Here is a 26,115-nt window from a genome sequence, read left to right on the forward strand (position 1 = left end):
TTAAAATTTTAAAATTCCTCCCTCCTACCAATTCGATTCCATTAAAATATGGATTTACTTTTCCTATTAAAAGATAACTTTGAAAATAATGAGGATGTCACCAGGTTTATGACGATAACCGGACGGCGATCGGAACCGTTAAATCGGTTCGGCGGGTTCCGATCTCAAGGAGCCTTGCCACCGCAAGCAGGGTTACGGAGATGTATGAGATAGAGATGCTCAAACAGGAGATAGCTATTGACGAGCATAAAATACCTCTTGCTGATCTTTATCAAAGGTAATTAATAACTACCCCCACCAATACTTTTTATAAATGTAGTTTCTTTTTGAGCCCTTAACTCATACGTTTAGGGTTTGGGTTTATCTCAGGGTTGCTCCCTGGACTAATATGAGACCAATTATATAGTAAAAAAACATCATTAATAATTTTACTTCTTCTTGCATCTGGAATTATACTGTTTTTTTTTTCTGTGATAATCATGTGATTCATAATTTTCTTTACTAAAAATTTGAAAATAAGAAGATAAACTTCTAGTTCTGTAGGTTTTAAAAACTAGGTTGCAACCATGCAAAAAAACATACTCAAAAAACGCCAGGGTTGGCGACCCTGTTAACTAAAATTAAACTTGACTTTAAAACACATTTTCAAATAAAAATGTTTGGGTACATTTTTTTTATAAACCCTCAACCTGAATTTGTTTACATGTTACTCAAATGTTTTTCCCAAAATGCTGCAGTAAACGAAATGTTTACTCTGGTAGAAGATTAAAGATATAACTTTATTAACGAATAACAATCGTTTAGTCAACAAACAATCGTTTTTCGTTTTCGTGGTTTAGTTTAAAACCTAGGTTGCATATTTCAATTGGAATCTGAACACTTGCCACAAACTCTGATTGTCTAAACTCTGATCTCGGCAACCATCTGATGGTGTAGCCCCATGATATTTCAAGCCTAGACTACAGTAATAACTAGCAAACTCTGTAATAAGAAGACGACTTTTAAGTCAAGTTTTAACTTTAAATTGTTCATTGAGCATGAGACACAGCTATGGTACATTGTAAACATTTTACTTTCTTAGTGATTTAATAAGTTATAAAACTATTTGCTTTGTAACAACTTCAAATACGTATCGCTATAAAGCCGTTTTTCTATTTCAGAGTTTTCTGGTTATCACTGTATTTGGTGTAACAAAATTCATCTAGATTTAAATATCAAATGTCTTTTACGTCAGATTGCAAAGATATAGGAATTAATAGATATACAATTTGAATTTGAATTAGAAGAACCATGATGTTGATATGTTTTGAGATTGTCACTCTAATTATCCGATTCATATGATTCACATGTTTTCCTTAAATAGCTATTAGGCTATTCAATATTCATCCAAGCGCTGTAGATAGGATATATATTATCCTGGATATATATTTGGTTATTTTTTCAAATATATAGGATATATATTTGGTTATTAGCTTAGCCTTGATTTGAAAAAGGAACTGAGTTTTTGCGCAAACCCGAATTTTTAAACCTAGTGTTTTAAATCTTTTATATTTTAGACTTGGATTATTTTATTTAACACAGTTTGCTTTTAAATTTAAGCTAGTGACAAAGACTCAACTAAGGAATTGAGTCATTGCCACAAACTCAAATTTTCTTCTCCCTATATCTTTGCAACCTGATGGTGTAAAACTTTGATATTTCAAACTTAGATTATTTGATCAAACAGAACTCATAGTTTGAAATATGTAAGGTATACAACATTTGGTTACAAAGATATAGTAATTAGAAAATCAGACTCAATTTCTTTCACCTTAACATATTTGCTTTGAACAAAAAATATGTAAAAAATGTGAACTTTGTAAAAATAAAAAATGAAAATTTCTAAAGTAAAATCTAAATTCTGTTATAATCATTATTCATTTCCCTCAGAGTTGAATTTAAATATTACAGTGCCGAAAAAATCATTAATTTTTATAAATTTCAAAGTTTTAAAAACATTTTTTTGGAAACTCCAACTAATAAAAATCGTGACGTACAACAGTAAAATAATTCACTGGACTTTTTCTCATTTTTTTAATTCTCTATATGTAGATATAGATTAGATATATTCACCGGTATATAAATGCGGAGTAGTTTCTTTATTTCGACCACGTTAACAAAATTGGCTAATCTTTAAACAGTGCTCTATAAAATTATTTGGAATACAAAGACGACTTTTTTAGGCTGAGTACCGACCCGTTCACCGGTATGAGCAGTCAGCAGGTGGAAGTTGCTTTACAGAGGGATGGAGAGAATAAAATAACAACACCAATAGGAAATCATTTTCATAGAAAACTTTTAAAAATTATGCGCCATTAAAAGAATGTCATGAATTTAACGCAGTTTCTATAATGAAAAATGTTAGATCAAATACTTTTGTATTAACCGAAAATAAGTTTTAATCAACACTTAAAAAAAACATTTTTACGTTGCTGCAGAAAAAAACTAACACAGCATAATTGTCATATTAAAAGCATTTTATTATAGTCAAAATTAATTGTGCAAGTTATTTTTCCCAAATATCGTAAGAAGTCCCCTTCAAAGTTTTTTTATATTGAATCTGTTTGTGCACTGTAGAGCCTCCGACCTGGGTCAGGTTTTGTAAAAACCTGTTTGGCGGATTTTCCCTCCTTCTCTGGTTGGGAGCTTTCCTCTCCTTCGCGCATTATTCCATCGAGACAGGAGTTCATAGTGAAGTTTCACCGGAGAACTTGGTATTAGGTAATAGACAAGATGAGTTCATAGTGAAGTTTCACCGAAGAACTTTTTATTAGGTAATAGAAAGTAGTAAATAGTGAAGTGTCTCCAGAGAACTTTGTATTAGGTAATAGAAAGGAGTACATGTTGAAGTGTCCCCAGAGAACTTTGTATTAGGTAATAGACAGGAGTACATACTGAAGTGTCCCCAGATAACTTGGTCTAGGTAATAGACTGGAGTTCATAGTGAAGTGTCCCTAGAGAACTTGGTATTAGGTAATAGAAAGGAGTACATGGTGAAGTGTCCCCAGAGAACTTTGTATTAGGTAATAGACAGGAGTACATGGTGAAGTTTCACCGAAGAACTTTGTATTAGGTAATAGAAAGGAGAAAATAGTAAAGTTTCTGCGGAGAACTTGGTATTAGGTAATAGAAAGGAGTACATACTGAAGTGTCCCCAGATAACTTGGTACTAGGTAATAGACTGGAGTTCATAGTGAAGTGTCCCCAGAGAACTTGGTATTAGGTAATAGAAAGGAGTACATATTGAAGTGTCCCCAGATAACTTGGTACTAGGTAATAGAAAGGAGTACATACTGAAGTGTCCCCAGAGAACTTTGTGTTAGGTAATAGAAAGGCTTACATACTGAAGTGTCCCCAGAGAACTTTGTATTAGGTAATAGAAAGGAGTACATAGTGAAATTTCAACGAAGAACTTGGTATTAGGTAATAGAAAGGAGTACATACTGAAGTGTCCCCAGAGAACTTTGTGTTAGGTAATAGAAAGGAGTACATAGTGAAATTTCAACGGAGAACTTGGTACTAGGTAATAGAAAGGAGTACATAGTGAAATTTCAACGGAGAACTTGGTACTAGGTAATAGACTGGTGTTCATAGTAAAGTTTCACCACAAAACTTGGTACTAGGAATAGACTGGTGTTCATAGTAAAGTTTCACCACAAAACTTGGGACTAGGTAATGGGCAGGACAATTTATGTAAAGTAAGCCATGGCATCTTTACAAAGGAATTGAGGCTTTGTCACAAATTTTCTAATCCCTATACTTTTGCTACCTAATTTCAAACTTAAATTATTTAATCTAATAGAATTTATAGTTTAAATGTCTTATGTCAACGTCATTGGGTTGCAAAGATATAAAGATTAGAAAATCAGAGTTTGTGGCAAAGACTCAACTCGTTTTCTGGAATTAAAAACCTGGGGTAGGGGGGGGGGGCTTTAGTAAATCCTACTTTCTTTAAGTCCCAGATATGAGTAAATGCAAATAGATTCTAGTACAATATTTGGCAACGTAAAATTTGTACACTCTCAGTACAGCTGTATTCTGACCTCACATTTGTCAATTCCGTTTTTTTCAACAAAATTATAAAAAAAATTGATAATTTTCGAATAAAGTTCTTATCTTACAGTAAAATAACTGCAATTTTATGTGTTCTTTATTTTCTGTTTTTACATTTTTTTATTTAATCTTAGAAAACATGTCAACTAACGTAAGAAAATTTTGTTTTCCTTATTATATAAAGACACTTGTGACGTCGTGTATGATTTGTCCATTTCTCTGTTGTCATCTATTGTACTTGATAATCTATTTGAGTAAATGTCATTGGAAATAAAGTCTTGTGTTTTAAAATTTTAAAATTCCTTGGACTTTTAATTACCAATTTTATGAATTTATTTCTTGGAGGTTGCCAAGGAAGAAATTTTCGGCACCTGATGGTGGCAATCAATTTTTGCTTCTTCGTCTTCGTTTCTAATAGTTTTTGAGAACTTTTTAAATTTTAAATTTTGTATTCGATCGTGTTTTTTTTAAGAAATTGAACCGGGAAACATAAAGAAGCACAAAGCAATTTATTTTTGCCAATTTATAAAATTTTGAATTTATTTTCTTTTTCAGGTTTTGCTCTGATTATCGTTATTCTTATCACAGGGATATTCTCTTTCATACAGGTATATTTATTCATTTACAGATCTCACGGAAAAATATGTCAGGTTTTTGCCAATTACTCCTGTGTACAACTTTGATATTTCAAACTAAAACAATATTTGTCAGATTGTTTAACTGAGTTTCACTTCAAGCTGGGAAAGTCATTGACTGGGAATGCTCTACTAAATTCGTACCTTCCCGGCTCTATTGGAATTAGTTGCGCTCCATGATTGGCTTTATTTCAGGGCTATGTAAATAATATATTTGTTTTTAGTTTTCATTCTTTTTTTTGTGTGAGAGCTTGCCCGTAGATTTAGCCTGCTTATAGTCTCATCAATTTTTAAGACAAGGTCGACTTTGAAGTGTCACAACGCCTTGGGCTTAAATTTTACCGTTCTAATTGACTTATGCTTTTCTGTAGTCCTTTAGATGTACATCATAGCACAAATTAAAGCACTTGTTGTTTCCTTTGGTGGTAAAGAAGTAATTGGCAAAATTCTCATCGATTTTTGTTTGAGAGCTTGAGACTTTTAAATCACATTGCTTGCAATCTTTTAATGACTTTTTGTATTTAGGAAGGAAAAGAATCTGAAATGAGACAAGAGTATAACAGATTAATACCTAATGAAGCTACGGTTATCAGGTATAAAGATTCACCAGGGGAATATTTTACAGAAAATTTATAACAATTGATGACTTTTCAGAAAACTTTTCTATTTTTAGGGATGGCGAGGAATATGGGTTGGAAGCAAGAGAATTAGGAAATTAGATATTTGATATGAAATGTTTAAAATAAATTCCTTCGAACGAACTGTAACAAAAATTGTATATAAGTGTTTTCTTTTGATTTCCTTGAATTTCAAATTTGATTTTGGAATATGTTTTATTGTTTTATCTGAAAAATCATCTTGAAAAAACTTAAATGTTTAAAATTAAAGTGGTTGGAGACATTGTGCTTATTAAAACAGGAGATCAGGTATTTTCATTATTATTATTATTATTATTATTATTATTATAATTATTATTATTATTATTATTATTATTATNACGTCTGTACATATTATATTATATACAGGGTATTGTGATTAGTACTGGAGATCTGACATAAACCATATTATATATTATATACAGGGTATTGTGATTAATACTGGAGATCTGACTGTGGTTGGAAGGTTAGCAGCGTACAGTGTTGATCATGAGAGAAAGGATACTCCAATATCTCAGGAATACAATTCATTACAACAATTTACAATGCATTTATATACATTGAAATACATTCTAATACAGTCCAATACAATACAATATATTCAAGTACATTCCAATACATTCTAAGATATGCTAGTACACTTTACAATTTACATTTTAATCAGTTAGATGGAAAATATTATTTGCTTTTGAAATATTATAGTTTTATGACATTAATTCGACTTACTACGAAGATATTAAGGTTTATTTGCTGCTGTATGAAATCTTACTAAAATTTTAAACTAAAATAAAAGTTTTCATCATTGTATTGATATAAACGCCGAACTCTAGAATATTTTTTATAAGTTTATATAAACTGGATTGTAACTTAGGAGATAACTAACTTTATGCACGTGATCACCATGACAGCTTGCTGCGCCGGGGTCTTCTTCTTCGTAATCGCTTTCCTCGTGGGGTACTACTGGATCGACGCGATCCTTTTCATGATCGGGATAATCGTTGCTTGTGTCCCAGAAGGAATGTTAGCAATTGTTACAATCGCGCTGAGGTACTATCATTATTATTATTATTATTATTATTATTTTTATTCTCCAGATTCCAGCTGATATTCGTATACTTGAGTACAAAAATTTTAAAGTTGACAACTCTTCCCTTACAGGTGAACAAAAATATAAGAACTAAAAAATTGTAATTAAAAAAATCCAGAAACGGAATTTTTTGATAAAACGCTTCCAGATAAAACGCTAGAAACGCTATAATTTGTATATTTGATTGTTTTATTTTTTGTTTAAATTAAAATATGTTAATAATTAAATTTTTGTCTAATTAACCAACAATATAAATAAATTAAGCTAATACATATCTTAATAATCACATTTATTCATAAACATCCTTTAAATTGCTAAATATTCGGATTAAATAATTGTAATTATAATCTGTAATTTAGACAAAAAAGCTGTTTAAGAATAAATTAACTTCTTACATGTAGTATATTTTACAGATTGGCAAACATACACATTTATTTCACTGTAAATTATGCATAAAAAACTACAGCAAATAAAAATCTTATTTTAAAGTTTTTAGTTCATATGAACATTTCAACATTGCATTTTACGTAATTGAATGTTTGAATGCATATACAGATTTTGTAACATTTTTTTATATTTTATCAAAGATTGGCACACATGACATATTTTTGTAGCATTGTAATTAGAGCTGGGAATTCTTGTATTTTCCAATGTTCAAATACTTTTAGCATAATAAAAAACACCCTGAAGGTGTCACGTCAGGAAAATGAGTTGATTCTTTGCCACAAATTGTAAGTTTCTAATCCATATATCTTTGCAACCCAATGTCGTGGACCTAACATTTTTCTAACTATGAATTCTATTAGATCAAATAAAATAGGTTTGAAATATCAAAGGTGTACAATATACAGTTTAGAAAATTTGAGTTGGTAGCTAAGATTTAATTCCTTTTCAGCAAAAGTCGTTTGAATTTTACTCTTAACAGAAACTGTTTTAAAACCTTAAAACAATAATGGCGGAATAGTGAAAATATTAGAATTGTGCAAAATGATAATTAAGTTATAATATATCCCGATGGTTTGAAATAAAATTAAAGACAGATTTAAGTAATTAAAATAATGTTAAAGAACCCCAAACTGCCCCGCGCCGGCCTCAACCCCAAAAGTTGTGTCAATACTGCAGAACGATGATATATTAATTGACCATTTCCAACCTCCCCCCCCCATCCCCGGCTACCCTTTAACATTAAAGTTACGGAAACTTTAGTAAAAATCGTTAAAAAATAGAGTATAACCAATCTAAAAATCAATCCTAATATTATGATATTTTGATAGAGAAGCGTTTTTTTCTTTAATAGTGTTTTATCTGGTAGCGTTTTATGAATGTAGCATCTTATTATGTGGTAGCGTTATATCTAAGTAGCGTTTTAAGAGTTAAGCGTTTTCCTAGTATGACCGTAATTTTATCACTTTAGTTAAATAAGCTATTGAGGTCTAAAAGTTTTGAATTCCTAATATGGATCAAAATAACTTTCAAACATTAAAACTAGAGGAGCTACGAGGCCACAAAGTTGTAACTTTATCCTTACACAAATTAAAAAATAAATGGAAATAGTTGTCGGCAATTATATTTATACAATAAAGACGACTTTTTATTAATGATGCTTTGACCCCTAGCAAGCATTTCTTTTAAATTACAAGTTTACAAGTCAACAAAGAATAGCTTTCGTTTTGCAATTTTACTTTGTTTAAATGAGAAAAGAATAAAGAATTGGCGCGAATTAAAAAGATGCTTAATAATGCCCGTTTTGTGTAAAACCTATATCTTTTTCACAACCCTTAAAACTTATTTGATTTTTTTTAACATTAAGATTAAATCTACACTTTTTATATCTAAAATTTGTTAGTTCACCGTCGAAAAATACAAGAAATATTTAATTCTTTCCTTTTTTTAATTGGGGGGAAATATTCCCACAACCTTTATTTTTGGAGGTTTTTAAATATTTTCTCCTGAAACACTTCATTTGATATGTTTTTGTTATATTTCATAAATGAATAATTATCTACTTTAAAAAATGTTCAAGTGATTCTGCTGTTTGAAAACTTAGTAAAAATCGAAATTGAAATAGAAAGTTGTCCTTATCGTATTGATATGTATGACGACGACTATAATAAAAATCTTGTTTCAGGTGAATCTGAACCTAAATGGCGTTCCTCTCACTTTACCCACGACAATGCTCTTCTCACGGACAATCTTATCTTCTATTCAACCTACTGTGTAGAGGGATGGGCTAAGGTACAGTGGGATCTTATCTTCTATTCAACCTACTGTGTAGAGGGATGGGCTAAGGTACAGTGGGATCTTATCTTCTATTCAACCTACTGTGTAGAGGGATGGGCTAAGGTACAGTGGGATCTTATCTTCTATTCAACCTACTGTGTAGAGGGATGGGCTAAGGTACAGTGGGATCCGTAAAATTGAGTAACAGAAAAACTACATTTAAGCAATTGTATTGGTATTTCATGTTGTAAATCCTATAGTTTTACATGTGGCTTAAAAATAAACTGAAAAGTTAATCTGCACACTGCTGTATTTATTATTTATGTTCATTGGACTGTGTAAAATTATAACTTGAGCTTTATAAACGTCTGTACATATTATATTATATACAGGGTATTGTGATTAATACTGGAGATCTGACATAAACCATATTATATATTATATACAGGGTATTGTGATTAATACTGGAGATCATTATTATATTTCTAGTGTAACGGCTAAAAGAATGTCCAGTAAAAATTGTCTGGTTAAGAATCTCGAGGTACAATTTAAAATTTATGCTGATCATTTATTACTTTAACTTTTTAATGAACAGAAAACATTTTATTGTACAAAAATCCTTTTTTGCTGTCTTTTATTCTTCCATTGCGCTCAGTAATCTGAAATGTTAAAAATACATATAAATTGGTTAATTTAGTCTGTAGAGACCCTGGGTGCTACCTCTGTACTAATCACTGATAAAACTGGAACCTTGACCTGCAACAAGCTGACCGTAGCTCATGTCTGGTTCGATAATCAGATAGGAGAGATAGATACTGCAGCTTTACAGGTAAATCTATAGAAACTGTAGCTTTACAGGTAGTTAGATAGATACTGCAGCTTTACAGGTTGATAGATACTGCAGCTTTAGAGGTAAATAGATAGATACTGTAGCTTTACAGGTAGTTAGAAAGATACTGCAGCTTTACAGATAGATAGATAGATACTGCAACTTTACAGGTAGATGGATAGATACTTTAGCTTTACAGGTAGATATATAGATACTGCAACTTTACAGGAAGATAGATATATACTGCAGCTTTACAGGTAGATATATAGATACTGCAGCTTTACAGGTAGATATATAGATACTGCATCTTTACAGGTAGGTAGATAGAAACTGTAGCTTTACAGGTAGATATATAGATACAGCAGCTTTAAAGGTAGATAAATAGATTCTGCAGCTTAACATGTAGATGTATATATACTGCAGCTTTACAGGTATATAGATAGATATTGTAGCTTTACAGGTAGAAATATAGATACTTTTACTTTACAGGTAGATATGCAGATACTAAATCTTTACAAGTAGATATATAGATACTTCAGCTTTACAGGTAGATAGATAGATACAGCAGCTTTTTAGGTAGATATATAGATAGATAGAATAGATAAATATATAATATCGATTATTAATTAATAATTAACTAATTAATTGATTAATTAGAACCCAGCAATCTCGTTTGACACAATGAACTCTACCTGGAAGAACATGGCCAGGGTTGGGATTCTCTGTAATAATGCGGAATTCGAGGAGGGATCTGCTGGGTCACCCGTTATGCATAGGTTATTCATTTATTCATTTATTCATTTATTCATTTATTCATTTATTCATTTATTCATTTATTCATTTATTCAATATTTATTCAATATTTATTCAATATTTATTCGTTTATTTAATGTAATGTAATGTAAACAAACTGTCTGAATGTAAACAAACTGTGCTAATGTAAACAAACTGTGTTATTGTAAACAAACGTCTGACTGTAATCAAACTGTGTTAATCTAAACCAACTGTGTTAATTTAAACAAACTGTTAAAATGTAAACAACTTTGTTAATGTAAACAAACTTTGTTAATGTAAACAAACTGTTTTAATGTAAACAAACTGTGTTAATGTAAACAAACTGTGTTAATGTAAACAAACTGTATCTCTAGGAGAACTATTGGAGATCCAACAGAGACAGCTCTACTGCGCTGTGTAGAAGCTATAGAGGGAGATGCACAGATGTTCAGACAGATGCACAAGAAACTAGTGCATATTCCCTTTAATCCAGATTCTAAGATACAGGTATACTTTGGTGCACTTTCCCTTTAATCCTGATTCTTAGATACAGGATACAGGTATATTTTCGTGAACTTTCCCTTTACTCCTGATTCTTTGATACAGGTATATTTTCGTACACTTTTCCTTTACTCCTGATTCTAAAATATAGAAACATTTATTTATTTATAATAAATAATATATATAAATAATAATTATCTATCTATCTATCTATCTATCTATCTATATATCTATCTATCTATCTATCTATCTATTTATCTATCTATCTAGGTAAGTGTGCATGAGTGTCAGGACTTTAAGGCTAACGGATATCTCGCCTGCCTTATTGGAACTCCCGATGTTGTTCTCCAGCGCTGCGCAAGCGCGCTGGTCAACGGGCAGGACCGCCGGATTGATCAGGATTACAAGAACGCCTTCTACTACGCCTTGAACGAGATGGCGGGGCTGGGTGAAACGGTTATAGCGCTGGCGGATGCTAGACTTCCTCCGCAGAAGTTTCCACCAGGATTTAAGTTCAATGGACATCAGGTAAAATAAATATTTTTTCAATTCTCTTTTCTAAATGAAATTTTAATCTTATTTTTTAAATTTGCATTCATTAATTATTTTCTATTCGCATTTTGATCTTACGAGTTAATTATTGAGATAATTTTAAAATATCTTTTTAGAACGAATCTAAATCATTAACTTTTTGTCCCTGATATTTTTAAGTTAATTTCATTCATTTCTTTTATTTATTTTTTTTCCATTAATCTATTTAACAGATATCCATCATTTTTTAAAAAGTTTATAGATTTGGTTTTTTTAAATTTTTTTTTTTCATTAATTAATGTTTAAGGTTAATTTCCCTATTAACGGATACCGTCTTCTTGGTCTGGCCTCTATGATTGACCCGCCGAAAGCCTCCGTTCCCGACGCAATCGCCAAAGTACGAGCGGCGGGCGTTAAAGTGATCATGGTAACCGGTGATCATCCGAGCACTGCCGTAGCGATCGCCAAATCTGTCGGAATAATAGGTAAATAATTTTTGTAAATTTTTGCTTAAACGGACGGTTTACGGAATTTCAATTGGCCCTCCATTTATAGATTCATATTAATATTTTAGTTTTTAATAACTGATTATTTTCATTTGGGGGTTCTCTGCTAGAGTGCGCATTTCTTGGTTCTGGAGAAATGAAGAAATTGTTAATATTTTACACTAACAAAACTACGTTATCTTCCACATTATTGATTATTTTATGGTTTCAAGGGTATCATTGTGAATCGGACATGTCCCTCTTTTTTGTTACTTAATTTTGCTTATTTTTGTATAAATTTAAGCATTAAAAATCTTATATAATAATTTAATGAAAATGACTTGAATAATTGCAATTTGTTAAGCTACCAAAGTGTGATCTTTTTAATGAGACGTTTTTTTGCCCTATATTTATTAAAAAAATGTGTAGTCTATATATAAACCTTTCATTTGGATTAAAAGTTTTTTCTTCTTAGGGCTTGAATCTCCTGTGACCTCGGTCACCTTAACCTCTTGCCCAACCTCTAATATCCCTGCTGGTCTCGTGACCGGCGAGGATCTGGAGACCCTGAGCCCCGACCTTCTGGAGGACACCCTCATGAGAACCGAAGAGCTCATCTTTGCCCAGGTCAAGCCGGAGCAAAAACTTCAGATTGTTGAAACCTGTCAACGGCTCGGCGCCGTCGTAACAGTCACCGGAGACGGAATTAACGATGCCGCTGCAATTCGACGCGCGGATGTTGGTATCGCCATGGGTAACGGTGCAGCGTATACTGTGAAGTGCGCTGATATCGTTCTTTTAGACGAAAATTTTGCCTCCATCGTGAGCGGTATAGAAGAGGGACGGTTAATGTTTGAAAACCTGAAAAAGATCTTACTCTACAGCCTTGCAAGTAACGTACCGGAAATGGCCGCTTTTCTTCTCTCTATGCTGGCCCAACTTCCTCTTCCTTTGGGTATCCTCGCGATCCTCTGTATTGACCTCGGAACCGACCTCCTGCCTGCAGTCAGCCTTGCTTTTGAAGAGGCTGAGATGGATTTGATGCGTCATAAACCTAGAAATCCTCTAAATGATCATCTGCTCAGCGAACAGCTTCTATTCCTCTCCTACGGTCAACTTGGGCTTATTCAGGTAAAAGAACAGTTTTAAGGGGATGGGTTGCGAATTTCGAAGAATGTTATAATCAACCAATTTTTCTTCTATACATTTTTCAATTTTGATCGACAATATACTTTCCATGTTCATGTTTTCTTAAAAGTCACATCTTTTGTGTGCAATGTGCAACCCGGCATCTATAAAGTAGTAATATCTTTTCTTTCTTTTTTGTCCATCAGAACTTAAGGGAACCCCGTATACCAAATTGCTTAAAATTTTGATTGGGTAACCAAGAGAATGACATTATCTTGAATTTAAATTTCTTAATTAAGATGGTTGACTGCAAGGTTATAATGCAATGAAAGTTAATTGCAGAGCCCAAAACTTAAGACAGGGTATTGTTCTGAAAACCAGTATTAAAACCCGGGTTTCACGAATGGGGTAAGGTAGGTTTTGTAAATATCAATATTTTTGTTATGAAATACGGTTTTATTCAGTTTGTTTATATTCTCCATTTCTTTCAAATCTCTTAAATCAAAATCTACACAAATGTTAAGACCCCCAATAAGGAAACTCGGGAGTTTTGTCCAATAATACTCTTTTAAATTTCGGGCTCTGTTGTGCATACTCTGCGTACATATTGAAACCAGTTCTCTCTGGGAGGAATTTACAAGAATAGATGCATCAGTGTTCGTTTAGTATCCGAGGAGGTTACAAGCATTTAATTTAGATAATTTTGATAATAAACATAATATTTTCCTATGACCAGAATATTTCATTGATTTTTTATGTGAAAGATGGATCCCACGTTAGGCTATGACATCCGTTTTGTGTTTACATTACCGCCCAGAGACAGTACACTTCAGTACAAAAGTTGGCTTGGTTGACTGTATCAAAGTCAGGGTTTACTACAAAAATGCTAGAAAATGACTGCCAGCTCTATTTAATTATTTGTAGGCTGCTAGCGGGTTCTTTACGTACTTTGTTATCATGGCCGAAAATGGATTCTGGCCAAGTAGACTGCTTGGTCTGAGGTCGGTACATATATAATATAAAGTAGTCATCTATGTTTGTTTGTTTATTAATATTCCCGATCATAACTCATGAATCTCTTGACCGATTTGCCTCAGATTTTGGTTGGTGAACCCGGGATAACCACGGTAATGTTCTTAGCTTGGTTTGAGATTCTAAGTCGAGCACCAAGCGCGGGTAAACGGCGGGAGTTACGATGAGTATTCTAGGCAACGCCCATGGGTTTTCAAGCTATTATGTATAGAATGGGACCCATAAAATAATATGACGACAGTTAGATAAGGATTTCAATAATTCTAATAAACCTGAAATACAGCAATTGTGCCACAGTCCCTTATTGGTTTGGTTTTTAAGCCTTATTTGCTGTATAACAACATCTAAAACACATAGTATTGATAAAATACCGTCATCTTGTTTTATAGGTCTCACTGTGAATTAAGTTGTTTTATAGGACAATATTAATCTATGCTAACCTTATTCCTACTGGGGATTTTGCGTTTTTGAAAAAAAAAATTGGGATAGAAAATTTTTATTATACTTTTTGAGTTAATGTTCGCGCTGTCATTATAAACAAACGGCTCGACTAAATAAAAATTCTTTGTTTTAAACTCATAGGTAAATAAAGGTCATGATTGACAAAAAAAAAATTTAAAAATTAATCTAAAAAATCATATCGAGGTCTTGTACCTTTTTTTTAGAGGAGCTTTCAACAAAAATTTTCGGGTTTTAATCTGCCTGTAAATCATCTATCTGGAGCAAAATATCGGCCTGTAACTCATCTATTATTATTATTATTGTTATTGTTATTGTTATTGTTATTGTTATTGTTATTGTTATTGTTATTGTTATTGTTATTGTTATTGTTATTGTTATTGTTATTTAGGAGATCTCTTGAGTATACATGTCAGGCCGGATTCCTTTTCTCCGTTGTAGTTGTACAATGGGCAGCTGTTATACAGGTATTTTATACTGTATATACTGTACAGCTCGCGCCAAAAAAAATTCAAATTTCAACGATGTAGGAAAAATGCAACAAAAAATACTAACACAATTTTTTCTTTCAATTAGGCAATTCTCTGACAAGTATCTATTATTTTATTATTTAAAGGGACCGTTCACTTATTTGGGTAATTTCAGGGTAAACTAAACAGCCTATTCGCTATTGATTGGTAATAGTCTTACTTTTCAAAGACAACTGTTGCCGGAGAGAAAGCCGATTTTTCGTTCAGAATTTGAGCGGAAAGGGACGGTCTCTCTCTATAGACACTATTTAATGTTTTTTTTTCAGTAACAGCAGCCCAATAACATTTAAATTTATTATGTTTTAATGTCATTATTTGTTCGTTATTATGTACTAAAATCTGAAAACTTTTGATATTTGAGTTAGCAAGAAATTTACGTTTTACGTATTAAAACATGTAAAATGTGTTTACAAAGACGAAGTCTCTACGACAATCAATTAATCATTACTCGTATTTTGGTTCGTAGATTTTGTATATTTTTTTCCCGTATGTGCACAACTTTTCATTTGTCATGCCGCGTTCAATTCAGCTTTTTACACAGGCAATAAACAATTTTGAATGCGATAAAATAGTGTTATTTTAGAAATAGAAAGTTAAAAAACAAAAAAATTTAAAAATAATGACATTTACAATTAACGATTAGATACTACAGTCTAATTTTATATTCGAAATTTATTTTGATTCACAACATGCTGAAAAAAATATCAATTAGTGTCTATAGAGAGGGACCGTCCTTTTCCGCTCGAAATAAGTGAACGGTCCCTTTAAAGATTAAAAAGTTCAGAGAAAAAATCTTTTTTTGGGACCCTTGAAGTTTTGGCAATTTTTTTTATTCTATGCGACGACAGTAACAATTAAAATGAACCGTGTAAAGCTTGAGTTTGAAGAAAAAATGTAGCGAATTGGTATAATTTGTAAGGTAGACAAAATAACTTAAACACAGGGACCCCATCAAATACTTTATTTGAGATTATTATAATTATTTTTTTTATTAATTGTCTACGAATTAGTTTCTCCAATGAGGTAAAAATATGACTTTATGACCTGATAGTTGTTTTAGTTTTGATTTTATAAGAAAAGGATAATTATCTGGTTATATATCAGAAATTTTAAACATTTTTGTTCTTCTCAATGATTTAATAATAAGAGGAGTTATGATTAAAAGCATTTAAGATTTCATGTATATATATATACCTCTCCTTGGTTCTTATCTCGACAAGAACACATCTATAAATCATGTCTACGGCCATATATTTACCCCTCTAGTATGCCGAGTCCATTAGCGCCTGATCCAATCAGGGTTCAGTCATGTGTTTATTGTCTATTCTAAACCATTGCATGGCGGTAACATCTATCTTTCTATCTATCTCATTATCCAATAAGAGATAAATCCTTATATCGGCGCTATGGCAGTAAATATTTACTGCCATAAATATTTACTTTTTCTGAAACTATAGTGTTACATACATAGATAAAGATAAAGGGGGTGAACCATAGATAAAGATAGATTGCGCATAAGACGACATTTTTCATCTTGAAAGATAAAAATGTTTTAAAGATATTCCTATTATATAGATTAACTAGGTCGGTTGTGAACATTGGCTGTTCTTATGTCATTGAGTACTTGTGGTGTACATGAGTTCTGTAGAGAGAAATTTAAGTTAGTTTAGTCATGAAATCCATTTAAACTCCAAATCACCCCGCTTATCATTGAAGTACACTATGACCCCTAGAAGTATGAGTTCGCGGACTATACAATTCTTGGTGATTTTACGTACATAAGCTGTCTATGTTTATTTATTTATCTATGGTTACATGGCACATTACAATGTTGCTGTAATCAACTATTTGATTAGGCACGAAGCAGACGATTATCAATATTCTCTCGACCCTTGAACAATTGGATCCTTAATTTCTCTCTCTTCTTCGAGACTCTCCTGGCTATTCTAGTAATATACATACCAGGAACTGAACAGGTAACAAATTATTACTTTGCGCTGCTTGCCGCTGAAAATTTCTTGCGTATTTTTAATTTCCAAGTAAATTCTTCTTTGTTCTAATTTTTAACATGTTGATTATATATAAGCTTCAAATCTACTTATCTATCTATCTATCTATCTATCTATCTATCTATCTATCTATCTAGGGCCTTCAACTGGCCCCTATATGTGGCGTTGTAGCCAAAATTGAGGCCTATTGTAATTTACGCCATACCTTGTTTATAGAGTAATTACGCAAATCCTGTATTGCGATTAACCCATTCCATGTATGTAGATATGTATATATAACTCCGTCATACCCATATTGTGATTGTTAACTATGTTATATACATATATATAACAGCCAAAGGCGTATACAGGGAGGGCAAGGGGGCAGTGCCCCCCTCTAGACCTGTATGGGGGGAGGTGTAGCCCCCCTAGGACTCAGGGCTTTCACACTTTTCAAATCTTAAACTCAAGAGTGAAAAACATAACAAAAATTAGTTTGCTGTTCATTCAGTGCACTAAGAAGAATGTATACGTGGAGCAGAGCCACCATGACAGAAGTCCGAATGAAAAATCTATTTTGAATGCACATTCATCCTAATCGGATGGGCGCTATCATTAGGGATAGCGAAGTAAAACAATTATTTTTAAATATCAAGCCACGAAGGCTTGAGTTTGGAGGTAGTAAAAGACCATTTTTTGTTTATTTAATTTGGATTAATTTTCTTCATTTATTGCACCGCCATTTTGTAATCTTTCTTTTCATTACGCACTAGCTGAAGTGCCAGGCGTTGCCCACGGAAATTTAAAAATCGAATTAAAACAAAAAAACTTATAATTTTTTAGCCTATGTCATCCCCAAAGGTATCCATGAGTTTCCTCACTAAAATTCAGTTCATTTGATTCAGTCGTTTGGCCAGCCATAGCAAACTTATAAATGAACCAAGAGCTTTATTATATAGATTACAATTGTACTCCAACTTTTTTCAAAACAGAAACTTTTTCAAGTAATAATTTTTTTCTGGACCTTTGTCCTTTTTTTCATCTCATAGAATTCTAATATTAACTATACGAAATACACCTCAGTTGATATAACTCCGTACTGTTTACTGCGAGAGAGTAAACCTGAAACCTTGCCTTTATATTCAGGTTGATGTGGCATTTAGAGCGGATCGTCCCCATCATTTGGGATCGACATATAGCTTGTTTGATAGCTAGGCTTGTGTCCTTGTGAGTCATTTAGAGCGGATTGCCCCATTATTTATGCATATAACTGATTGATAGCTAGGCTTGTGTCCCTGTGTGGCATTTAGAGCACTGTATTAGTAGCTGGATTTTGATAGCTACGCTTGTGGTCCTTTGTGGCATTTAGATCCTGGGATTCAGTACTGGTTGAGTTTGTTAGCAGACGGACCTGGATAGATACTTTTCGTAAATTGTTATGGAGTAGGTGTTTACTACAGCGTATCTATATTCTATCGATCTATCTATCATTTAACTATCTATCAATCTATCTATCAAACTTTCTATCAATTTATAAATCTATCTTATCTATTAATCTAAATATCTATATATGTATATTTATCTATCTATCTAGGGCCTGCAACTGGCCCCTATGTGGCCGATCTGGTGGTTACCTGGTCTGGCCTTCTCCATGATATTGATCGCCTACGAAGAGCTGAGAAAAGCGATCATCAGAAAACACAAAGGATCGTGGATAGACAAGGAGACAAGATTCTAATGGATAATTTTATATCATTCAGTGAGACCCATAAAACTGTGGAGTAGGAAGATGATTTTTTAGCAATTTCATTTATATTGTACTAAACATTGGATGTATTTAATGTTATTGGACTAATTCATAAAATTCGTCTTTATATTTTATAGTTATATGGGTCTCTTTGTACAGAAACCAGTTTTGATATTATAGAAGAAGACTTTAAACAGATTTACTCCTGTTTTTAGTCAGAAAAATCAAAAGGCTTGAATTTTCAGTTTTTTTTTAAGAATTTAACTTTACTTTACTTTTAAATTAAACAAAAAATCTGAACATTTAGCAGTGAATGTACTCTGACGTAATTTGACCTGAACAAAACCACAATTTGACCAAATTCCACAGCTGTATATAACTAATTGTTAAGTATAGTTCACAATCTCTATATTTTTATACTCTTACAGTAGTCCCCCAGAATATAATGAAATAGGAAGACGAGTTTCAATCATAGTAACTTTTTGGATTGATATGAAATCATACATCAAGGTAAATATCCTGAATTGCCCTCTCTTGTCGATTTTATACATAAATTTCGTCAAGACATTGATGCTTACATGGCTAAAAACTATAAAGGTTTAAAATACGATTTTGCACAAATTAACGAATCTGATGGTGAGAATGGAACAGGTGGTAATAACTCATTTTCAACCTTAGTTAAAATGTTCTAAATGCAATGAAAGCAATCATTCCACTGAAAGATGATTTAAAACAAAAACATGTGGAAATTGTATTGTCATGGAACATATTGCAAGATATTGTTAGCAAGAGAAAAAATGCGGAAAATCTGGACAATCTCTTGCTAACTTTTTCATTCGCTGTAGGTTGTGTAATAGCCCATCTCATGAAGCCGTAACTATAGCCCATCTCATGAAGCCGTAACTTGTAATATTTATCCCGGCATCGAGCTTGCACAAGCAGCCTGTACTAAATCATAAGATTATATCATCCAACAAACAAATGCAAAACTTATAGAAGGTACTCTAAGGCTACAGGCGTGCAACTAGGGGGGGGGGCAAGACCCCCCTAGGCTGATTAAGGCCGAGCATGCACCTCTCTTAAAAAGGCTTGCCCCCCCTGTAGGGGGGGGGGGGGTAGGCCAAGAAGTCCACCCTGTTTTACAATATAGCGATTCTTGAAACATGACCCTGAGCAAATTTAAGAGCTCTGACCGTAAAATAAAAAATATATAATTGAACGTTAGTTTATAGTTCAAATTAGTAAATTAATCCTACATGTTCATTGCAAATATTGTGTGATGTGTCATATTAAAAAAAAATATTTTTCATGTAAAATCATGATTTTTTAATGAAAGGCATTTCTTGTCAGTGTCTGAGTACGATTTATGGATGAATAATGAATATATATATAAATGTAAATTGTAAATTAATTATTATCGTGATTTACATTAACCAGAATAGATTTCTTTTTTTTTTATTTCAGGTAACACATATTAATTAAATAAACTAAAATGTATGTTTCTCTAAAAAAATGTTAAACACCTTCAAACTTTTACATCCTGATCTCTAGATGTTTAAATTACTATCTTGGCATAGCAACGAAAAATATAGTTTGTTTTATATCATGCATTTCAACATACTCCCAGACCCAGACGTCTATATCTTTGTAAACCACTTTTTATCTAAAGTTCAACTCAGTCAACTAGGCCGCGCGCCAGACCAATCCTTTACCAGCTTTTTACATACAATTCTGTACCAACCAATGAAACCATGTATATCAAGGAATTTTGTTATCTATAGTATTGTATTCTTTATATATATGTGCGCAAATGCAACCCTTTTAGTATAAAAACTATGTATGTTATATGTATTATCACTCTATAATGGAACTTCACACTGTACACTCTATTCTCTACCTTTGTGAAATATATTCTGACAGATAAAAGTAAGTCCTTTAATATAGTTTTTTCGTATAGAGTCTATAGTCGGAAATTGTCCATCTTTGGGAGTGTTGTAAAAAGGAATGTTACAGTATTGCAAATAAATCTCTAGAAACATACCCTGGGAACATTAGCGTAAATTCAGAGTTTTTTAGCTCTCCGCATTGCTTAAGCTTTGCGTTGCTATTGTCTTAACTACAGACAGTTTTTGGGAAAAGTTTCAGAGTAACAACATATAAGACATTTTAACCTAAAACATTCATATTTACATCACTCTAGAATTTGGATTTTTTTCTGATTATATAAGATATATTAAAGCTTCATTTCTAGTAAAAAATATCACACCTAAAAAGCCCATTTTTATGGCAAATTTAAGAACTTTAAAACCTAGAAATTGTAGCAAATGGCGAGGCGTGTCCTAAAGAACCTTTGTAATTAAGTTTTTTGTTCAATTTGAAGGGGGGGAAGGTTTATCCCTGTTTATCCTATTAAATTGATTAAATTAAACTGTATTGAAAACAAACTTAACACGTAGTAACAAAGATATAAAATACTTATATACGTATATCATTGTACTCATTATATCTTGTACTTCTCAACATTTGTATTTTGTACTTTGTACTAAGATTAGGTTATATACTGTGTAGGGAAAGTAAGAACGAATTCAACCTTTAAACTAACCCTGAGGCAGTTACAGTCTAGACAGGCAGTTACGGTCTAGACAGGCAGTTACAGTCTAGACAGGCAGTTACAGTCTAGACAGGTTTCAAATTGAGTGAAAACTTCGAGGGACAAAATAAACTAAGGCTAAAGTCCAACAAAAATATTTTTAAACAAACTTAAATAAGGCTAAATAAGATGGCTGAAAGCAAAATTAGATCTAAATCTATTGGAAGGGCCCCGTCAAGGAATTTAAAATCACTAGATGCTTTCAAGTCTAAAGTTTTGACACATGTTGGAAAAGAATATTTAAATGTGGAATCAGATGAAGAAGAACCAATAGATATTGCAGTAGTAGATTGCAAAGTTAAAAAAATGAGTACATTGGGTGAATTAAGCTCAGAACTAGAGAAGAAAAAAATAGATGGCGATAATTTAGACAGGATTATGAAGGAACTCTTTACTCACTACAATACTGAACAAGACAAGATTGACTATATTGTTTCTGAACGATTTTTAATGTTAAATACATGTAGAAATCATAAAGACTTGTACCCGCCAATCAACTTAAAAACAACTAATAAAACTGTCGACCTTGACAAGCTAAACAAACTTCAGAGAGTGTTCCAAAATATTCCTATTTTTACAAATAACGAGAATTATACAATTAGGGAACTTTTGAATGGTATGAACAACATTGTTGAAAATCTGGGTTTTCAAATTTCTGAATCTGAATATGAGCTGATTTTAAATCAAAAACTTTCTCCAAGAGTGAAAAGCGCCGTTAGAGGATATAAGCATGACAATTTAAAGGGACTGTTTGCAAATCTTTTGAATATCTATGATTCCTCTGAAAGTCACCATGAAGCATTTTCAGCTCTAGTCAGTCAGAAGAATAAATTTAATAATGACTTTATGGAGGAAAATCTTAGACTTTTGTCATTGTCTAGAAAGAATTCTGACCAACAATCCCAATTGTTTGTGCATTCAGTACAGCATATTTTACCTAAACGATTTTTTGAAAAACTTCTTGAATTTTTGGATTCATATGAAATTATCAATAAAGGAAAATATCCTGAATTACCAACACTTATTGATTTCATTTATAAATTCAAGTCCGAGGTTGATGCGCATATGGAAACAAATTATAAAGGTCAAAAATATAACTTTGCGCAAACTAATGAGTCTGAAGATGAAGATGAAACAAGTGGCAACAATTCTTTTTCGTCCCAAAAATGTTCTATTTGTAATAAAAACAATCATTCTACAGAAAAATGTTTCAAAACAAAACAATGTAACAAATGTGGAAAATCGGGACACACTGTTACTACTTGTTTTATCCGCTGCAGATTATGCAATAGCCCGGCCCATAACGCAGTAAACTGCAATATTTACTCCGGAATTGAGCCAGCACAAATAGCTTGCACTAACTTAAAGTCACTATTTATCAAATTATACCACCCAACAAACAAATGTAAGATACAAAAAAACTGAATGTACTCCAATGTAATAAAAATGCAACTATAGTAGATATTCATATATAGACAATACTAATATATGTGAGATAGAAGACTTAGATTGAAATAAAACAATCAATTTCCGTAGCTTTAACCTTAACAGGTCAATAGTCCAAAAACCCTATATTAACGAGGTTACAGTCCTTTTAGTCCTAAATAATGTAAAATTGTATATCGTATATTGTACAATATTGTCCTGTAAAGGATTGAGATGTATATCGTATATTGTACAATATTGTCCATGCAGATAATTTATTATTTATTCTTTCCGTAAGTGTTTTACATTCCTCACTCACAGATCTGCAGAGTCATCAAAATTTTATTGAATTATAATTTATTTATTCAATTGTTTAGAATTATAATTAAATTTTTTCAAAGGATAGTTCGTGAAGTCATTAATTATTTTTTAAGGGATGGTGAAATTAGTTTTAAAATTTTTGTTCTTGTTCAAAAATATAATTCCAAAACATTTTGTGGAAACAGAAAATAAATATAAAGACATTTTGGATGATGAGATAAATAAGTTTAATGATCGCAGATTGAGAAATTTAAGATTAAGATTAATAAAGTCGAGACTAAGCTTAAAACTAATGATTATGTCGTTATTAAAGCATACGGAGACATTATATAGGGGTATCTCGTAAACTAAAATTAGTCTATGAAAAAATTCCATACAGAATTTTGAGCATTAAATATTTCAATGTCACTCTTGAGAATATTTTGAATGGGAGTCAAGTACTCAGAGCTGTCGATGATATAAAAAAATCGTTATTATAGATAATAATGAAGAAAATTTTTAAAATGTTCCTAAAGAGGTGTTTAAAATGCTAAACGTTTTAACTTATGAAAATATTAAAGAAATATTTGAAAACAAAAAAGATGAAAATCCTAAGATGGATCAAAGGGTGACCCGTTCAAAAAGAATAAATGATATAGAACGTGATAAACAAATGCTTCTTGAAGAATTTTTTAATTTAGACGAGGAAGATTTTGAAGATATTGAAGAGAGGCATGTACGATTTGACATTTAAACACTTTTCAAAAATTGAATGCATAGAATATTGAATCATTTATTATGAACCACCCTACCTGATCGCTTTTGATAGAATTAGAAGAATTGATGATTTAATTTGGCCTTTAAAATTAGGATTGTACAGAATGAAGTTTCACACCCTATACTCTCCTATTTTCTAAAGGCCCCTTCTTTTGTTGACAGCTCAATCCCAACTTGCTTGCATAAGTCACTCTTCTATAGATTGAACAAGCATATACTTTAAATTCACCGACTGTGTAATGTTCACTGTTCTATGCCTGAGTATCAACTGATATTACAGCTGTAAACTATGTACCGACCCGACATTTACCGTAAAGTTTAACGGGTAGGAAAAAGAAAGCGCTCTTCACTATACAGAAAATCTATATTCTAGATAAGGTGTGCTATTATACATAAGACGATTTGAAATTAAGGATGCCATTAATTCATCTAAAAAGATTTTTTTCTTTTTGCATTTTATCTTCTCATCAATTGTGATAGAAATTTTAGACGCAATATGGACCTCAATGGAGGACAATTTGAACAATATATGTGAAATTAATAATTAATAATTGGTATAAAAAAAAAATAAGAATGAACTAAATATTAGATATTGATATATCGAGATTCGTGAAACAATATTTTTGCTCCGACATTGTAGGGGTTTTGGAATTAACCAATTTAAACTTTTAGTATCTGATCAATAACAAAAGTTTACAACTAATATATTCCAAGAATTACCCTTTTTCTATGAGGACGCTCTTAGAAAAGCATATATGTTGACTAATATAAAGCCAATCGACGAGTCTGAGAAACCGTATTGGATAATGTAAGAAATCGAGTCAACAAAGTATCGCAATATGTGAATCCCTAGTATTGTGTACTTTAAGAAAAATGAATTTTAACTGAATCATAAAGTTGGTTTTTCTATTATTTTAGATAAAACAAAATTGTTCCTGAGAAGCCTTTTTGTTATTGAAAATGATAATGATTCAATTTATGGATTATGGAGCAATCCATTTTAGGGAGCAATCCATTTTATTTTTGAGATTAATTTTATTACGAAGGCTACAATGTAAATGTTTGTTTCTGATTATAGGCTAAATATAAAAGGTAAACAAGTTTTGTTTATGAGAAAGTATAATAAGTATATTAATAATATATATATATATCTATGGATATATAGAAACAGAGCCTGATATTATAAAAGTTGAAAATATAAAATTATCAATATTTAAATATGAAATTCATTCATAAAGCCAATTTAGTTCGTTATAATCGTAATTTTAAAAAATATCCACATCTATGGCTATGACTGAGAATCAGGCATACATAAGGAAAAAAATTACGAGCCAGGCAAAGTGTTTTAGCATCTAATCCTGACAATTTTTTCTATAATCCTGCAGCAGTAAGGACACCGGCCTTGATGTTCAAATATAGTTTTACAACATTGATAGCAACACAAAAAATGACAAGATGTGTTGTGTACAAATACTAATTTGTGTGTAATCTAGGCATCTCTTATATCAGTTCTTATCTCTTATATCAGTTCTTATCTCTTATATCAGTCCTGCTACTTTTGCTCTGCACTCTATAAACATTTTGTATCAGTTCTACAATACACTCTACTACTTTTGCTCTACACTCTACAGACATCTCATACCAGTTCTACCACATCTACAGGAGAAATAGCAATATTTAAAATCTTGTAAAACAAACATTGTAAACATGGTCCTTGTCCAAAAATACTTTAAAATATTGGTCTTTGCCCACAAATATTTTTACAATTTTTACATACAATTTGAAATAATATTGTGTATCGTTGCTACTTAAGATAGAAAGGTGTTAACATTGAAAAATGAAGGAACAATATTTTGTTGTCTTTTCAATTTTTAATTTTAAATTTTACTTTTAAAATGAATTTGCTTGGGGATTGTGTCCAAAGCATTGTAGCAAATGGCGAGTCGTGTTTTTTTTTTTATTTGAAGGGGGGAGGTTTATCCCTGTTTATCTTATTGAATTGAATTAAATTGAATTGAAAACACACTTAACACGTATTAATAAAGATATAAATACTTATTTACGTATACCACTGTACTTTCCCTATATTGTACTTTACACTAAGTACCATGTACTTTGTACTACTTCCTATATCATATACATATATACTAGACAGTGAAAGTGGAATTCCTATAACTGCAGACTAGCCTGGGGCAGTTAGATTCGGTCAGGTTTTCAACTGGGTGTTAAAGGGACGAAATTAGCGAAAAAAATATTTTTCGAAATAAAA

At 31.8% G+C, this 26,115-nt stretch overlaps 2 protein-coding genes across 2 annotated transcripts in view; both read left to right on the forward strand.

Annotated features, from left to right (window-relative positions):
* LOC111706149 (sodium/potassium-transporting ATPase subunit alpha) overlaps positions 1-5,446 on the forward strand; it is a 6,957-nt gene extending 1,511 nt beyond the window's left edge. The window contains exons 2-7 of the mRNA XM_023478933.1: positions 94-277; positions 2,223-2,314; positions 2,617-2,760; positions 4,648-4,742; positions 5,253-5,320; positions 5,401-5,446. Coding sequence (XP_023334701.1) covers positions 94-277; positions 2,223-2,314; positions 2,617-2,760; positions 4,648-4,742; positions 5,253-5,320; positions 5,401-5,446 — 629 coding nt within the window. The remainder of the gene's footprint in view (positions 1-93; positions 278-2,222; positions 2,315-2,616; positions 2,761-4,647; positions 4,743-5,252; positions 5,321-5,400) is intronic.
* Positions 5,447-5,599: 153 nt separating this feature from the next.
* On the forward strand, positions 5,600-18,685 carry LOC111706151 (sodium/potassium-transporting ATPase subunit alpha). The gene is made up of 14 exons (XM_023478934.1): positions 5,600-5,653; positions 5,809-5,901; positions 6,255-6,430; positions 9,180-9,231; positions 9,388-9,519; positions 10,177-10,295; positions 10,668-10,800; positions 11,065-11,322; positions 11,633-11,810; positions 12,286-12,941; positions 13,863-13,939; positions 14,821-14,896; positions 16,816-16,935; positions 18,542-18,685. Exons 1-14 carry the CDS (start codon positions 5,600-5,602, stop codon positions 18,683-18,685), a joined length of 2,268 nt encoding a protein of 755 aa, XP_023334702.1.
* The last annotated feature ends 7,430 nt before the right edge of the window (positions 18,686-26,115 follow it).

Source organism: Eurytemora carolleeae, unplaced genomic scaffold (assembly GCF_000591075.1).
Source record: "Eurytemora carolleeae unplaced genomic scaffold, Eaff_2.0 scaffold575, whole genome shotgun sequence".
Classification (NCBI taxonomy): Eukaryota; Metazoa; Arthropoda; class Copepoda; order Calanoida; family Temoridae; genus Eurytemora; species Eurytemora carolleeae.